The sequence below is a fragment of the Scaptodrosophila lebanonensis genome, unplaced genomic scaffold (genome assembly GCF_003285725.1).
Source record: "Scaptodrosophila lebanonensis strain 11010-0011.00,11010-0021.00 unplaced genomic scaffold, SlebRS2 tig00000043-arrow-pilon, whole genome shotgun sequence".
NCBI lineage: Eukaryota > Metazoa > Arthropoda > Insecta > Diptera > Drosophilidae > Scaptodrosophila > Scaptodrosophila lebanonensis.
In genome coordinates, this window is record NW_022060545.1 from 3,716,309 (window position 1) to 3,734,370 (window position 18,062).

General features: G+C 39.8%; 3 protein-coding genes across 4 annotated transcripts; 1 reads left to right on the forward strand and 2 right to left on the reverse strand.

The window, feature by feature from the left end:
• Nucleotides 1–1,833: 1,833 nt before the first annotated feature.
• LOC115623190 lies at nt 1,834–2,441 on the reverse strand. The gene has a single exon (XM_030517413.1). It carries the CDS (start codon nt 2,377–2,379, stop codon nt 1,897–1,899), a length of 483 nt encoding a protein of 160 aa, XP_030373273.1. The 5' UTR covers nt 2,380–2,441; the 3' UTR covers nt 1,834–1,896.
• Nucleotides 2,442–3,773: 1,332 nt separating this feature from the next.
• Nucleotides 3,774–8,582, reverse strand: LOC115623183. Of its 2 annotated transcripts, XM_030517404.1 has the most exons (4): nt 8,550–8,582; nt 8,392–8,446; nt 4,740–8,339; nt 3,774–4,082 (listed from the first exon to the last, which is right to left on the reverse strand). In XM_030517404.1, the coding sequence occupies exons 2-4, from the start codon at nt 8,426–8,428 to the stop codon at nt 3,874–3,876; spliced, it is 3,846 nt and encodes a 1,281-aa protein (XP_030373264.1). In that variant the 5' UTR covers nt 8,429–8,446; nt 8,550–8,582; the 3' UTR covers nt 3,774–3,873. The 2 variants fall into 2 exon arrangements, with proteins under 2 accessions (XP_030373264.1, XP_030373263.1); XM_030517403.1 differs by lacking the exon at nt 8,550–8,582 and having other exon boundaries at nt 8,392–8,492.
• A 4,288-nt stretch (nt 8,583–12,870) lies between these two features.
• Nucleotides 12,871–17,702, forward strand: LOC115623184. The gene is made up of 3 exons (XM_030517405.1): nt 12,871–12,944; nt 15,102–16,815; nt 16,855–17,702. Exons 2-3 carry the CDS (start codon nt 15,110–15,112, stop codon nt 17,420–17,422), a joined length of 2,274 nt encoding a protein of 757 aa, XP_030373265.1. The 5' UTR covers nt 12,871–12,944; nt 15,102–15,109; the 3' UTR covers nt 17,423–17,702.
• Nucleotides 17,703–18,062: the final 360 nt, after the last annotated feature.

An 18,062-nucleotide genomic window follows, 5' to 3' on the forward strand; every position in this document is an offset into this window, starting at 1 on the left:
TACTTTCGAGATCGTTCCGTTTATACAGACAATCGACCGGTCAGACGGACATGTTCAGATCAATTCTTTCTTTCATAATGCTTTAAAATAATGTATATGCGGTTTGATAGTTTGCTTTCCGTGTAGCACATCAAATGCTTCCTTAGCTTCTACGTAGTACAAGGTATAATAATTTTTACTGGCAGCGATTTTTTTTTTTTTTTGTTTTTTTTTTTTTTTGTTTGGAAATCAAGATAACTTGAAATACATGCATCTCCAGATTTTTTATGCAACTGTCGTTTAAAATGTACTCTAGATAATGAAAAGATGTGTTGACAATGTGAATGTCGAGTTAAAGTAAAAGAATAACCAAAGCACACAGAACTGGGACGTCAAGACCGAGTAAAGAGTTTCCCCACCCAACAAAAAAAAAAAAAGTAAAAACAAATCGCCTTGGGTATGCAAGCTTTGCTTTGTCATCGGCTTTCTGTGAATTTTTCGCGACATGTGCGATGCAAAAAGGCTGGGCAACCCCTCCCAAAGATATGACACATTTCCGGTGTTGCTGAGAGCAACCGTTTAGCATTTAAGGCGCAGCTCCTGCAACAACATCAAATCCAATTAAATGACAGTCGAACTCAAAAACACAAAATATTCATGTAACAACGTGTTGTTTTCCATTAAGCATTTACTATAGCTTGATTGCGAAATGAACTGAATTCCATGGCATCGTCAAGTGGCAAGTGGCAAGTGACACAAAAAGCATAAATAACGTTAAGCGCATCGTCTGCACTTCTTCCTTCCACTTAAACAGATTAATTGAGCATAAATTTTTAATGCGCTGCACTTGAATTGCCGCGCAAAATGGCGTGTGGAAAGGATGGGGAAGCGAAGGCACATTACAGGTGGGGCGGGACACCTTTGTCACGGCTTCCATACACACATACATTTGTATAAGAAGCGGGCCTAGTACAGTTTCCAGATTTCTTAATCACTCTACCCTTGTCAGGGCCATCTGCTGTCCATGCCATTAAGTCGATAGTCATGTCCATTAATCATGAATATAACGCAGTAAAATCGCCTGCCCGGGGTCGCTCGTATTGAGCGCCACAGCTTGCGACTTGTTCTTGAGACTTTGACATTTTGGGCGTACAATTATTTATATTAATAAGTAATTATTTGTTTCACTTGACAAATTTCGCCACTCACGCGGGTAGGGGGAATCTGCCTTGGTTATTAAAATTACAGCTTATTAGCTTTAATTAAATGAGTCAAAAAATTACTTAATATTGTTATTCAATTGGCATCAAACTACAAATTACTTATAATAATCAAAGATTACTTCTCGATCATTGTATAATTCTTTTTCCATTTATTTAAGCTTCGGCTTTGACGACAGCTTAATACATTCCCTATAAGCAACTCAGAAGCTTGCTTAGATAGATAATTGCGTCGCAGGACCCGTGCTTTACATTCTGGGAGACTTAAGCAGATTCGATACAAAAAACTGAAGCCTCATTTTTATTTGCTAGAAAGGCAATAGCTTGCATTTCTTTCCCTCAGTCGCCTCTCGAATACCCTGTAACTACACTTTCTCCCGCTGCAGGCTTTCAATTAAATTAGCATTGTTGTTCCAATCCTTTCTAAGGCAGCTACATGATAGAGTAAATTCATTTTTTTTTAAATTTTGATAGTATTTTAATAATGCCGAACTTTCCAGCAGCTATATGATATAGCATGGGGTCTGCCACGCCTCCTTCTGCCTGTCCCATATATGTAGACTAGTATACGGTCTACCATTTCAACCCTTGGCTACAGGGTATACAAAGAAAGCCAAAATAAGCAACAGATATATAACTATTACATGCACTCATTAACTCAGTTTTTATTGAAAGTTTGTTTTTCGGCGTTCTTTGGTCACTTTTTCGTTGACCTATCCCTGTAGGTCTTGCATTTGCATTCAACCTTGTTGTCCACCTCCCCGGAGGCCGCACTCCAGCCAGCAAGGCGCTTCTGGCGCTCCTCTTCGCGTATACGCCGCGCCTCCTTGGCCTTAGTAAATGCTGTTATATTACAGGTCTTTCCAGGTGGCTGCGGTTTTTTTTGAAAGTTTTTGCGTTGCTTGATTCGCTTACGTTTGTTCAACCACCAGTTGAAGTCGGGCTCGATGTAATTCTCCTTAGCCATGATGCGCTTTTCACGCAAGAAATGTTGGCGCTCCTCAAGCCACTGGCGTCCGAATTCCCAACCCAACAACAATCCCATGGGCGGATCCTCATGCTTTTTCTCAAACGAAGCGTAGAAGTATATCCTTTCCGGCGGATTATGAAATATGTTATTGCAGTCTTGAGATTTGCGAACGGGCAACGACCGCGACCAAAACTCGGACAATGGTTGCATTTTATTTCCAATTTGTAAATATTGCGTTTATTTATTTTAGTCTTGTTTTCGGTTTGTGTTACTTGTATTTTTTGTATTTTTATTTACAACTCCCTGTTAGTGTGTGATGTTCTGCTTTCAATAATCTGAACTAAACTTAATTGACACTTTGCCTCAGTGCCTACTTGAATTATAAAAACAAATTTCTGCCTTTGTAGATTTTTTGCAACATTTTGAGCAAAGAATTTCACTCTAGAAATTGATTAGAAATGTAAACGCTAAATCGCAAGAGTTTGTAATGCTTGTTTTAGGCATCTCATATCTTTTTGAGGAACTACAACTCTTAGATGATTTTCCATTTTGAAATATGGTAGACTACCTTTCATTTTTGATCACATGTATTATATATATACAAGTAAATATATATATCAAATAAAATATTATATATATATATATATATATTATATTTAATTTGATTTATGACATTATACTATTTATTAATATAATATTATTTATAAACTTGATGTTTAACGAAAAAGTGCTCCAAAAACTTTGCCAGAAAGTTACACATTTTATCTGAATGTAAGAACTTCAAGAATGTTTTGCCATTGTAGTAATATAAAGGTTATCATTTATATAATTTTTTATACTTATGTCATATTAAGGCAAGTAGATTGGTTGGTTGATTAAAACTTTTGTAAATATATAATGACAATAGGAGGAGTTTGACAAATTTTCATACATATGTCAATAAACTTTATTCAGCTGAGAAGCGACACAACAAATTGTATAAAATAAGTTTATAACTTTAAGCAAAACACAATTGAAACTTTCTGCGGTACATTTCTGCCTACTTCGAAAACTTTTACCACCCATCCTGCTCAGCAAAGTTTGTTGGCGACAACACCAGAAAAAAAAAAGAAGAAAAAAATCAACAAAAACGTCCACTAGAAAGTTTTCAGTTTGGGGTTAATAAGTACATTTCCATTTTAACTTGTGTCGATTATTTAACGGCTAAGGCCAAAGAAAAAGAGACGTCTTTGTTTCCTAAATGGGCGGCAAAACTGAAATGTCAGTCAACCTTCCAGCTGGCTCCCAGTTGGGATAGCAGCTGGGGACTTTTTTAAGCATCGCAACTTGGCGAATGCCAAAATATTTAACCATTTACTGTCACTGGCGGTCAGCTTCTCTCTTCTGTGGACAGACAAGTGGGTGGTGGTTGCGCTTTTTTCGTTCACTTTTAAAAATGTTTTATAAATTAATGCAGTTTTTCGTAAACACAACAAGCGTCCTCATTTGCATACATTTACTATATGTAGGAATTGTAAAATTGTCAAATTAATTTGTTAACTTTAAATAGCTTCTGTTCTGTTTACTATAAATTAAAATAAATTAGTTAAAGAGTGAAATAACAATTTTCGAGTTTGCCGAATTAAAAAATATATATTATAAAAAGCATAACAGCAACAATTTTTAAAACACCCAAATTAAAATATAATAGTAATAAGATATCAATTATTCTCCATCAGCATCCGAAAAGTGCCCGTCCCGATCCTTCATAGTGCACATTGCCGCAAAATGTAAATAGGTGTTGAACATGCAAGGACACGCATCGAAAGGGGGCAGTTGGTCATACTTTTGTTGACGTATGGCTGTCGGCTCAGCACAGGTGTTATAGTCATCCTCATGGCATGTGAGATCGGTATTGAGGGAGCTGCTTGATCCTGTGTTGTTGTGTGAAGGCAAGGCGTTCGAAAAGATATTCTTAGTCAAAATATGTAGCTTGAGGAGGAGGCTACTTAGGCCGATAGTTGAAGAAAAACTCGAATGGCATTTCTCAAATGGACGTGATTTGATTTAAATTTTGTCAAACAGCTGTTCACAACTGAGCTCAACAAATCCTGCAGTGTTGCCACACCAATTTGTAAAATCAAAAACCTTCTCGAAGGCTGATTGAAACTAATATTGGGATAGCTTTCCTTTGCTTTGCAGAAAATAATTTAGTTACTTGGTATCGCAAATTCTCCCTTTCGGTATTCTAGCTTATAGTTTCTGAATTACTTGCAACACAACATTTCCCCACAAATTCGTCGATGAGTTTTAAATGGATGTGCGTTTTCAACCAATAAGAAAGCAATACTAATAACAGTTTTCTCCTACAATGCTTTTTTAAAGCCTACTTTTAAAATAAAACGAGGTATTAGTTTCCTAATAAAGTAGATATTTAGTGATGAGGCTTGGCACCTTATTGGATAATGGATGGATTTCGGCTGTTTCACGAAATCAATATTAAATTGGGCTGAAGAAGCTAATGGTCTGTCCACATATTCCCATTAATACCTCTTTTGAGTTACTTTCAATCTTTATCGTGAACTACTTACTGTAAGTCTCTGTGCATTCGTCTTCATCAGTATAATCTGTTTGTCCTGCATCCTGCACGTCATCTCCCATCATCTGCCTGTCTTTGTGAGCACGCTCCCAATCGATGAAGCTGCGACAACACTCAACAGCCTTTTTCGACTCGTGTGTGCAAGACTCATCCTGGAACTTGACGGTGCGTATCCGCTTATCACAGATTGTAGAACGTGGGGGTTTACTAGAAGGCGATACTGGACATGGGCCACATGGTGGTTGCAAGTCCTCGACTTCGGCTAAATTGTCGTCCATGTCCGGCTGCTGTGAGATATTCATGCACGGGCTACTCTTTGCTTCCTCATAATAGGTGGTGGCACTGTCGGTGTTCGTTTTAAGTTGGTGCTGAGATCTAGGCGTACCAGATGCACAGTGCGGGAGGGCCGCGTATGCTTCGTTACATTTCCCATTTGGTGCTGCATAACTAGGGTCAACCAATGGGGCTTGAGCATCTCGGTAGATGGGCGAACCACAGGTCTGACGTTGACGTAATGCCGGGGCACACGCATCTGTGTTGCTTTCATAACTCATGTAATCGTTGTCGCGGAAACTCTTATAATCTTCACTCGCCGAAGGTGTAGGCTCATAAAACTGGCAGTGTGATTGGACATCGTCAGGAGTGCGGATGTTATGTTCCATTTGTCGGCGATAGGTCCGATTCTTTTCTATAGTCTGAGCAGGATCTTTACGTTTCTCGTAACTAAAGCCACATTCAGTGGAAGTCCCATAGGCACTCTTCTTGGTAAGACTCGAGCTCTCATTTGGTTGATGGGAGGCAGAAGCCGAGCTGTAACGGTTCATTGGTGGATTCTGAACCTCACATTCCCTTAGCATTTGGCTGGACGATCGTAGTGCTTGAGCTGCCAATTTCTGCTTTTGCTCTAGCTGTGAAATAATTGCCTGAGTCTGATCACCATACAGGGGCACTGCAGGTGGGGTTGACAGCCGCCTTCGTTGGCCGGTTTGAACAGTCGATGGTATAGCCTGAGCATAGCATGGAGAACCACGAATAGGTGGTTCGTCCGGGAGCTGTTGGTCACAAAATTCTTGAAGGTTTCGTGCCGGCGGCGGTTGGTCCAATTCGCAGCTCGGGAACGACTCATATTCTTGCGATACCAGTTGTGAGCTGTATGATGGGTCTGCACTAAGCTGGATGCGATTCCTCGATTGTTGTACACTACGTCGCCGCTCGGTTTGCCAATCCTGCGTATTAGATGTATTGGATACTTCCTGAGGGCAATAGAAGTTGGTCCGTGTGTTTCCAAGATCGTAAGATATTCTGGGCCATTGACTCTTTTGTTCACGAGATGGTGACGATTGGTAGGAATACGCTTGACTCGATTGTCTTGTTGGTGGTACTTGTTGTTCATCGCAGCTACACGCTTGGTCTTGTCTAGTTGCTTGTTGATTTTGATAGACATGTGCATTAGCTGGAGGAGAACGTGGAGGCGAATATGTTGGCGATAAGGGGGGTGGTGGCTGCATCTCTGCAATCATTGAAACCGTTTGGGTTGCCTGTGTTGACGATGAATAGGGGGGCAACGACTGCGGTGGAAATGCGTTGCCCGCTTCCAGGTCTATGTAGTCGGGACCACTGGCCCGCGAGATGTAATGCACACATTTCTTTTCAGTCTGTTCAGTTTCGCATTTTACTAGAGGCGATCCCTCCTTTTCGGGGCGCTTTATTGAAATTACACGCCTCGCTGAAGAATGGCATACAGATGTAATTGCTCCCGTGCTATCATCTGGCAATTGCGAAAAGCGCTGGTCTCTACGACCTCCAGAGTCCTTATCATCATTAATACCACACTGATCTTGTAAATAGTTGGTTGGCGTAGTTGGCTGTGGCGCCAATGGGGCTTCCTCCTCTGCAAAGCACTCTTGAACAGAAAATGGTTTTGATTGTTTCCCTCCGCTGGAATCGATGCATTTATTAGCCGGAAGGGGCTGTTCAACATATCCATTATCAGGTCGCTGTTCTCTTTTACTGCTTTGGGATTGCCTTCTGGATGGGGCTGGTTGACAATAACAATTGGAAGTTCTTTTGAATTGCTTTATCTCAAGAGTCTTGATAGTCTCTGGAGATAGTTTCGTATAAGTCGGACTTATTTCTGGTTCCAAGCATTGTTGTTGTATATCCTTATTGGCAGATCTTTCATGCTCCGCTTTATACATTTCCATATACTCATGATATATTTGTTGCTTTTCCTCGTCGGTTCGATCATCACAAGGAACAGTAGTTTCGGTAACTGGGACTTGCATTTTCTCTGGTGGTTGCGGACATTCCTTGGGCTCCTTCTTGGTTTTTGCTTGGTCCTCCTTTCGCAAGGTTACCTTCATTATCTTCTCATGACTCTGAACCTTGTACTGGGCAAGAGATTCAGCGTCCGCTATGCCACTTTCTCTAAGCTTTTTTTCAATACGCTGATTCATTGTACACTTGGCAATAGATTCACCTTTCGACTTCGATTTGGATTTTGGACGCACTGGTGATGTTTTTCTTCCTTCTTTTTCCTTTTCCGTTGAGCGTCTATTTTTAGACGATGAGCCAACCGAGGAATGCCGGGTTCGATCCCGTGTCCTGGAGGGTTTTCGTTCAGCAAACAATTCCGAGTACCAATTACGACAATAGTCTTCGGTATTTAAATCGCTTGCTCGGCGCGAATGGGGTGAATGGTTGCAACAGCAGAATGCTGGACTGGGGTTCCGAACGGATGCCTGTGGTGTCGACTGCTGCTGTTGTTGTTGTGGATATGCAGGATACTGATATCCTGTGTTTGGCGAAGACATTTCACAACACCTACAAAATTGTAGCGGAGGCTGCTGTTGAGCCTGCGCTGGATGGCAGTGACACTGTCCACTATAAAGGGAAAAATATGGCGCACTAGATCCATAATCTGCCTGATATACCGTGCCAGGCTGCTGTGGATTATGGCCAAAGGTGCAGCCACCAGCGAAGCGTCGTTCCTTCGTGCGACTCACATGCCGTGAGTGTTCCTGCTGTTTATTTGAAGTTTTGTTGGTGGTGAGACGCTTTCCGCGTCGCCCAGAGGAGTCCACATTTTCGTGTTGAGGCTGTCGCATGCCTATGCTGCGAAAACGCGGCGAGCTTGGCGCATATTTACGTATTCGGTCTGATTGTATGGAGCTGTCATCTGTGAGTTGGCTGAGAGCTGTTCCTCGATTTGCTGATAGGCTTTGCCGCCATGTCATGGTGCTGGGTGACGGCGCCTTTCCAAAGTCTAGTTTGTTTTCCTCCTTGGCTCTCCGTGATTTATTTGTCTCCTTGTCAACAAAATAGTCCCGAAACTTCTTTAATCGGTCTATTTCATTTTCAATTTTATTGTTCAATGCGTCCACCTGCAATCTGGTGCGCAGGATTTTAGTGTCGCTGAGCGATGATGTTGGCTCTACAGTCGGCACCTGGTCACGTCCACGAGGAGTGCTTTGACTATGCCACTGCTTGTGACGAAAAAGTTCCCGCACCTGCGTTTGTGTATTCTTAATAAAGACGTTACCCTGCTCTTCTATAGAAATGCGCTCCTGACGTTCCAATACGATGCTACGGCCTGTAAAATAATTTGGACAGTTTAGCTATCAAGGTCGCCTTCAACTTCTTACCTTTGCTGTGGTGCTTAGTTTTGTGTTTTATATCCATAGACTTTTAATTGGAGTGCTAGCATGTGTTATGTATTTTTATGTAAAAAGCACAAAGTACAGCACAAATATATAAAATTTTGCTTTTTAAGTTATCAGTGTTTGCCTGTATTTATAGTTACCGCATTAAAATCCCAGCTCCCAACGATCACAAGCAATTTATATCAATTTTTCTGTCACCAAAACAAATACATTTCAAAATTCAAAAATGTTCTGTCACACACATTGGCATTTAAATCGATGCAGCCAAGCAATCAATCGGTTAACCGTTTCACAATGGCACAATCGCAGAGTCTGGCAACGCTGTCCACTCACCCACACACTCAGCTGAGCTCGGTGTTGGGCGCGCAGACGAAGCAGTTTGTTTGTTTTAAAGCGCAGTCGCAATGATTCTGTCGTGAACGTCGCTACGCCGAGCCGTCGCTTCGCAGCAAGTGCTTTTCGTAAAAATATAAACGTTATATTTGTGCATTTTGAAAAGTGTAACCCTTCGGCGTATTAAGTAAAATGTTTTTGAGACAATTACTCATGTCTGTACTTGTATATGCCACTGTTCGACGCGTCACTTTACATTTGTTATGCGGCTGTGCTTGTGATTCTGGTTGTGATTGTGAATGCGATTCTTTAAAGTCGTAGTGCGCACGCGTAGGTGGCCAAAGTGGCAGTTATGGCCATAAATACAAATATGTATGTACGCGTAAGCAGATATTGAATATAACAACAACAACAACAACAAACAAACAAACAAATACAACAAATGCCATTAAATGCCATTTATAATAATGCTTTCAAAACTGTGGCAGCAACACCAACAGCAACAACCAAATGGATGTAGATGTGCAATTTGTACTCAACTTCTAGCCGGTGCCAACCTACGGATGCGAAGTCGGTGATGTAAGCGCGTCCGTATTTTGCTAATCTTGGTCTGGCTGCTGTCTAATGTCTAATGCAGCAGTCGAGCCAGCATGTAAGCACCTCCGGCTTTGGCAAATATTCTTATTGATTGGATTTTGCAAATTGAGCAAACTTGCCCACCCACCCTCAGTGGTTGTGCTTGACTTTTATTTTTTTTTTAGTTTGGGCGAGCGTCATTTATCATAAAATACATATCATATATTCCATACAATATGTATGCATGTGGTATATTGAAACTATGAACACTATGAATACGCAGTTAGGCGTATTTGTGTTGCATTTCATGGCTTGGGCTGACTCGGCTCATTATCAATTCAAATGTTATTTGTTTTTATTATGCGTCCAAATATTTGGCTATAAGCCCGTAGTACACATATACGAGTAAGGCATGAAATTTTTTTTGGTTAGCTTCAAAATCATTTAATGACGCTCTATCGAATGTTTATGGAAAATGAATAACATATTTGCAAACGCTTAGGAATAAGGCTACCCATTTCAGTCGGAGAATATATGCTAAAATGTCGCGCGATGCCAATACATTCATTGCTAATTATATGAATGGCTCATCATTACCATTATTTGCATTCGTTCTTAATAAGTTTCTGAGTTGAGCAATAGTTTAAAACGCATAGTTACTTATTTGCCTTTGTTTAACACTCGTATACTAAAAATTTGTCGTTTATCGAAAACATTTCTAAGCACAATCCAAGTCAAACATTGAAGAAACTTACGAATCTGCGAATTGTAGTTCCATATCTTAATCTTTCCACATCATTTTGAATAAAGACTACAATTGCTTACTATTAGTATTAGAAACTTCTTCGAATACATTAATAATATTAATATGTATTAAGCTTATAAAAGCACTACTGATTAGGTGCTATTTCTTAAATCATTTCGACTAAGATCATATGATTATGTTAGTTAGAACTCTATTTTAACACGTTATTAATATAGCAGCAAAGATTCAAAATCAATTTTCTTTAACAATTAAATGCTCGTACTTTAAAGTTTGTCAACCATAAAAGTACTAACTAATTAAATAAAAAGGAAATTATAAAGGGAAAAAAGAAAATTTAATTTAAAATGTAAGCTAATGATGATACTTACAGAACTCTTTGTAATCCAGCTGGATTAAATGGAACTAACTATTAAACCCCCGAACATTTTTGGAAAACCAGACATTTGGATTTGATGCAACTGTTTTTTATTTTATTAATATTAATATAAATTCTCAATTTTTGAATGAGTAGAATGAATATTAAGTAATTATTCTATGTGGGACTAAAATATATTTTACTTTTAACCAAACGGCCTATTAATTAGCCCAAACTTGCAATCCTATGATAATAATCTTGAATGAAAATGTATCTCTGTGGTAGAAACCATATCATTATCGTATTTCCTTACAAATCCGACCTACTTACACGAATGTGTTTATTTATGTTTCACCGAGAATTAAGATGACCCATATACTATGGCTGTGTCCAAAATAAATTCAACTGCGGGCTATTTAAAGATGCACAGTTTTCCTTTTCGGCAACTAATAAGCCGGTGAGGCATTCTTCACACCTACATACACCTCTACGCACCTCACTAGACACACACACACACACAGTCACTCACACAAACATACATGCATATATGTATATGTACCTAATATCTCTCCAAAGAGGCGCATGGCAATTCGGAACTGCCCTAAACTGAAGTCTTGCACGTTGGATATTCTATTAATAGCTGTCGCCGTCGCCAACAATAAATGAGCGAACAGCGAGAACTTGGGAATACCTTGAATATTGCTGTTATTGCTGTTTTTGTTGTTGTTGTTGTTTCTCTTGCTCAATTAAAGAAAGAAAAGCGAAAGCGCCTCAGCATTTTCACCAAATTTAGACAATCTATCAAATTTCGTAGCTAGCCGGCAGCGACAGTTCGGAAATGCAACAAGCAAGTTTTTGAATCATAAGTTCTAAGGAATTCAAATACTCGTACATACCTTGTTAACTGTATATGTACGTATATATGATATAAAGGTGTAAAGCTTCGTCCTTCCTACTGGTTTAAGCAGTACGGAAAAATCCTATTTTAGTCGCTCATTTATACTAATTGAAATTATAATTAAACCCTGCCCTACACGAATTTTACAGTAAAATACTTTTAATCCTTTCCCTTGTAGGAGGTCTCTTTTGATTTGAACACATTTCGGTTGCAATCACTTATTGAGTAGAAATAGAAAACAAATTAAATGAAGACGTGCATATTTTTAGGATGTTTTTGACGATTTCCTGTCTAGAGCCGCCTTTTGGAAAAATTCAAAAATCTCAATAAATAATTGATGAATTTTGTTCTCCAATCAGTTGTGATTTCTTTTTATTTCAGACATAATGTTATTTACTTGTATATATTTATTTATATTTATCAATCAGGTGGTTGAGTATCGTAAAATGAATCTTTCACATTTAAAAAAAGAGATCAATAAAGTCGTGCCAAATCGAATCTTAGACACCCTTTACTATGACAGCTATGTTATATCCACTCTACTGGTAAATATCTTAATAAACAAAGAAAATAAAAAGCAAAAAAAAAGATAATAAAAATAGTGAGCTGATTTTTGAGAAACTTTGGAATATCATGGAGTGGAGTATGGCTTTTATCTACCGAGTCATTTTTTTCAACAAACTAATGCAGAAGCCTCTTATTGGACAATTAATTATTAAGGGAGCATTAAGTAGTTGTTAGTTATATCAATTATTTATGATTATTGCTATTTACAAATTATAAAATTAAAAATCAAGTGATTATATTGATTGTACGAATGAAAGTGCTTTTAATCGAATTTTTAGATTGAGGAAGCAAGGTATACCCATTCGAGAGATATTACGATTATATTGAGAGGAGAAATGGCAAAATAAACAATAGCAACAACCACCTTATGAATGAAACGTGGTCTGTGACAGAGAAATACTTTTCATCTTTCGACTTTTATTTGTATTTGAGTTCTCTATTTATTTATTTCTTTTTTGCCGTGTCTTGTGCTGCGCTGATTGCGTTGATTTTTATGGGCGGCGATGGCAGCGGCAACAAGTTGAATTTTTCTAAAATTGAAAACACGAAATATCTTCGTCTTTGGCGTTAAATGCGGCCACAGGCACGACAACGACCATCAGCAGCAACGCATCCCAATCTTTAGAGAGAGATCGAGAGGCAGCGGCGGCGGCGGCGGCGGCGGCGGCGGCGGCGGTTAGAATTTGATTTGATTTTTCATCTGATGTTTTGTGCTCTGATGGCTATTTTTCCCCTCTATTGTGTGTGCGCTCTCCGGCAGCGACGATCCATCTAAGGAGCATATTTTCAAAAAAAGAAAATATATAATGCGATGAAATAAGAAATAAACGCTGCTTGTCGTGACTTTCACACACAACTAGTTGCGTTTTGGATGTCAACACGATGTACACGCGGGCGCGCACTTCGGCAACGGGGCGTATACGTATATAGACGCGAAGGGGGCGTGTCGGGCTGTAAGTGTAACGAAACGAGACTTGAAGGCCGCTATAAATCGTACAATTCACGATAGTGGTGGAATAAATCCGCAAATATAAATCGAGGTAAAAATTGCGCCAGAAAGAAGCAGCACATATCATATAAAAAAGGTTTCTTCAATTATCGTCTCAGTTGTATTTCGAAGATTCGAATTGTCGAGTACAATTGGCTAAAACCTTTTATGGTCATTTTCTAGCCAAAGGGAGTCGAATTTCATGCACAAAATCGGCAACAGCAGCAACGAGGCTGAGGCCCACGAGTAAAATGCGTTCTGTTTGCCGCTCTTTAATTGCCATGTGTGTGTGTGTGTGTGTGTGCTTATGTATTTGTTGTATCTCTTGGCAGCTCATACAAAATTTAAATAGAATCCGAATCCCCGTGTCGGGAGCAATGAAAATCTCTGCCGGCGTGCGTCCGGCACTAACCGAAATATATTCATATACTTGTATATTCAAATGTTCTTATACTTATAACCGCCTTGGTGGTGACATATTTCAGATAATAACAAAAACATGCGCAAATTTTTATTATATCTCTATATGTCGGCAATAATTCATATTAATACTATTTATAGTGCAATCGTGAGCTTAAAAATTTCGCTTTCAATTCGAGTTGTTCGCACCTAAATGAAATCTTTTCTGTCTTGCTACAACTTTTTAAAACTATATCTTGATTTTGTTTTTTATTTTTTTGGTGCTAATACAAAGTTCAACCAACCAAGGCAAATTTTAATTTACCAATTCATTTATTTATAATAATACAAAATACAAACTTATAAATAAAATTTTAAAAAATTGCACGCACGTGGTTTCTGATTTTCACATGTGAGCTTTTTTTTTCATTTCAAAATATCTTATCAATGAAAAATATTTAATAATAATAAAAACAATAATCATTTATTAAAAGGTTTCGTTTCGTTGTTATGATTAGAATGCACTAGTACTTTCAATCGAAATATTGATAAGGACACAAACTAAATTTATAACCCAGCTTGAGAAAAATTTATTTTTTCGATTCTGTAAAATTTAATAAATAACAAATATTCAAACATTCTCAATAAAATACAAGTTTTTACTTCCTACAATTACTCTCACATCGTCAAAAAAAACAAAGCTTCAGCACAAGATTGGCATATAATTTGTTTAAAAGCCCACTGGCGATTGTAACAATAATTATTTTGTAAATATTTGGAATATAAAATGCTTATAAATAAAAAAAATTTCTCTTATTTGTATCATATTTTTAAGAGTGCTTAGAACTTAATAATCCCATTTGGTTCCATTTTTCAAATCCAATTCAATTGTGCGAAATCGAACTTAGTTAAAATTTCTTCATCCAAGGTGGATTTAAAAAAAAACTTAACCGTTTTTTGGCATTACAAATTGTTGATAGTTAACTTATTTCGATTCGAAATAACTTGTCCATAGGAACATTTCATTTTTTCGTCGGCATTTCATGCATAGTTCTAAAATTGGAATTCACGGAATTTAGAAGCACGTTGTTTTGAATTTAATTTAAATGGCCGGTAAAGAATTTGTTTTTTTCTTTGATTGTTGTATGTGAAACGGGACAGAGCTTTGTTTTGGGAAATATAATTTTAATGCTTTTGCTGAGAAAACAACTGTAATTACTGTATTAATATTAAAATACAAAAAGGTGGAAGGAGAAAACACGATCGATTTATACTATAAATGAATTTTATAGCGTTACTATTTTCAAAAACAAACATTCAAATTGATTTATTTGAGAGAATTTTTAAGTAGAAGAAGAATCTACCTATGATTTATTGTAACGATCCTAATAGAACTTCACTTCACACTTTTTAATACTCCTAGATACCAGAATTAATTAAGTTATCTTTATAAAAGTAAAAGATATTAATATTAATAATATTAATATTAATAGTGACTTTCAACCGATAATAATTAATAACATAAGTATATATTAGTAGGGTCTGGCAAGCCAACTTCACAAATTTTTGAAGTGCATGATTTCCAAGTTTCGTTGCAATAATTAAATCATTTGTTTAATTTAATAACATACCAAAATTGTATAAAAAACAAATTGTATGTTTCAATGAAAACAAATTAATATAGCTTTACAGATTGACAATCGTAATATACCATTTAATTAGCACTTACTATATTGAGAAATATTGATATTTAATTAAAAAAATATATGTATTTATTAACGAAAAACAATTGGTTTTTTTTTAATTTCAGTAAGAAGCATGCAAGAGCTAACTCGCGAGCTGAGCGCCGCCTACAACGTTTGCGAGCACCACAACGACAACAAAAACCACAAAAACAACCAATTGGAAATGAGCCCCAATACAGCAATTAGCAAGAACACCAATCTGGAGCAGCAGAGCGGCCTGGCAGCCGCGTTTCTACTGCCAGCGAGCTGCATTAAACGTGAGAATCCTCACACTCCCGAACTACTGCCCGTTTGGCAATCGAGCGCGTCACCTGATCCCACGCATCTGCGTCTGGACTTCAATGCGAACAGTAAACTGTTGCTGCAAGGATCCGATGATCCGCTCATCTCGCATGGCGATGCCCACGACGAGGATCATCCGTTCAAGACGCTGCTGGCCCGCAAGTCCCAGGAGCAGCGTGTCGCAAACAATGGAGCCTGCAGCTCACTTACCAAGCAGCAGCTGAAGGTCAAGGCCAGTCTGATGAGCGCTCGCAAGACCGGGCATAGGCAGGCGACCCATGCTGTGCGGCCAGCACAGCCGTCAGAGATGGCCGCGCCAGCAGAGAAGCTGCCACCGAAGACTAAGAAGCGCCAATCGTCTGCTGGCGCTCTAAAGCTGCGCTTCCATCACCAGGCCCTGCCCGCCGAGTACCTCAGTCATTATGAGGCCGCGCAGGCGCGCCAGCTACCAGCCAAGGCGCCCCAACCAAATGCCAAGCCCGCACCCGCCAAACAGTCCCACGAGAATGTGCGCAGCTGGCTACGAAAAATCGCAGAAATTCAACGGAGCGCCGAGCGACAGCAGCAGGCCCAGGACTCGACATTAACGCCAGGGAACGCGGCCCCGACGCCCCAAATAGAATTACAGACTGCTAGCCCCGCTGCGGCCCCCCTCGTTAGCAAACGCAATCCACTTAAGTATGCGGACCTGCCGTATATGGGGGAAATAACGCTCGACAATTACAAGCCGCGACGCGGTCGCAAACCCAAAAAGGCGGACATATGCCACTTGATTTACAAGAACTATGGCACAATTGTCCCGCCCACGATAACTGTAGGTACCTCGGTTGCCAGCACGTCAAACTCCTCCGGCTTGTCCGCCCAGAAACTGCCCGTCCTGGCTGTCGAGGAGGAGCCCTTGAATCTGTGCCTGCGGGATCAGTCCAGTGATCGGTATTCCATATCCAGTGGTAGCGATAGCGAGAAACCCTCCACCACGGATTGTGGCAGCTGCATCACGCCTCTCACACTGCAACTAACGGCGACAACGCCGGACACACCTCTCGATCCAGAACCACCCAGTTCTGCCAAGTTGCTGCTACAGCCGGTGGGCGTTTATTACCAGCAACTGATGGAGTCCTGCGCCTTTGGCCTGCCTGTGCCCGTCGAAACTATTGAAAAAGACAACCAGCTGGCGCTTAAAATACCCATACCTAGCGGCTTCTTTGCCAATGTGAAGCCGTTAGTGGAAACCCCACCGCCTAAGCGCAAGCGCTCAGCTATATTTATACCGCCGATGCCCGCGGAACACTCCTCGAGTCCCTCGAACGAGGTTAGCATATGCAAGTTCAAGTTCACGGGCGGTGCGAAGCCGACGCTGCTCGAGAAGAAGATGTTGTCAGTGGATGCGGAGGGCAATTATCGTTACTACAATGGCACGGGCGACAAGACTATGCGCGGCTATGAGTTCATTTCTCGAGATCAACAGCAGCAGCAGCAGCAGCAGCAGCAACAGTTGTTGCAGCAACAGCAACAAGAACAGCCGAATGCTGGGAGCCAAGACAAACTGTATATTGATATACCACCACCATCAACGGATCTCAGCTTGGAGCTGCTCCACATACCGCCCGAGTCTCCCACCACATCGCTGCTCATCTCAAATAATTTGATTTCGCCTCAGAGTCCAGCCTCCAGTTCGCAGAGTCCAATGCCCGCTCAAACCCAATCCGAGCCGCTGCCATTGGTTAGCAGTAGCAGCAGCAGCGGCAACAACAACAACAACAAGAACCACAATAGCCACAACAACCACAGCAGCAGTTGCGGCAAACGCCGCTGCTCCCGCCGCTCGAAGCAGCGCGAGAAACTGGAAAAGACATTCAAGGAGAAGGGCTTCCTCATCCAAACCCAACAACTGCAATCCGCCGAGGGCGCAACGTACTGCAAGTTTAGACAATTAAAAAAGTTCACACGTTATCTATTTCGGAACTGGAAGGATCATATACCGCCTAGCGATTTGGCCAAGCATCAGAGCAGCGCAGCTGGTGGCGCCATCGAGAACTTACTGGCTGGCCAAAAGAGTGCAGAGAGCGTCTCTAGTGCTGCCGCCACAGATCCGGCCACATAGCTTTCAAATAATTCAATTCAAACCCATCAGTTGGAAGTATACCCGGACGGATCCTTAACGTTTTAATATAAATTAATGTCCGTAAAGCAATTTAAAAATGTTAAGTCATTTAGGGACGTTACGGAAAATACCCCTGATTGTGGTTTTGCAAAATCTAAACAACAAAGCACTGCCAAAGAATTTCTAGTTAATAAGCAAATGGTTGCCATTCAAAATACACAAGAACATTATCCTAGACATGAGGAGCAAGAGGAGAGAATATCGTTTTAATTCCGTCCATGCTGGCTGCCATACGTCAATGGTCAATGGCCACGCTAGTCGTTCTAGTCGTTCAGCAATTTAAGTACCTAACGGAAATTATTGTGAATAAACTTTATATAATTAACAAAAAATAATATATGTTCCTATTGTTTTGATATTTATTCAAAGAGATGCATTTATTTAACGACAAGTGGAACTTTCTTCAACAAGATATATTATTGAATGTTTAATAGACTTTTCCGAAACGCGAGCAAACATGATGAAAAGCAGTCTATTGAAATCGACATTCACATTTTTATTTTTAATGGAAGCTATAATAAATATCATTGGTGCATAGGAAGCTATTCAAAAAATAGAGCGATATAAAGTGCTTAATATA

Bases quoted from the DNA above. Each gene is read 5' to 3' on its own strand.
- LOC115623190 (XM_030517413.1), bottom strand. From the start codon at position 2,379: ATGCAACCATTGTCCGAGTTTTGGTCGCGGTCGTTGCCCGTTCGCAAA.
- LOC115623184 (XM_030517405.1), top strand. From the start codon at position 15,110: ATGCAAGAGCTAACTCGCGAGCTGAGCGCCGCCTACAACGTTTGCGAG. The intron at 16,816-16,854 runs GTTGCAGCAACA...GAATGCTGGGAG, and splicing joins CAGCAGCAGCAGCAACAGTT to CCAAGACAAACTGTATATTG.
- LOC115623183 (XM_030517404.1), bottom strand. From the start codon at position 8,428: ATGGATATAAAACACAAAACTAAGCACCACAGCAAAG. The intron at 8,340-8,391 runs GTAAGAAGTTGA...ATTATTTTACAG, and splicing joins AACTAAGCACCACAGCAAAG to GCCGTAGCATCGTATTGGAA. The intron at 4,083-4,739 runs GTAAGTAGTTCA...ACAACAACACAG, and splicing joins CGAATGCACAGAGACTTACA to GATCAAGCAGCTCCCTCAAT.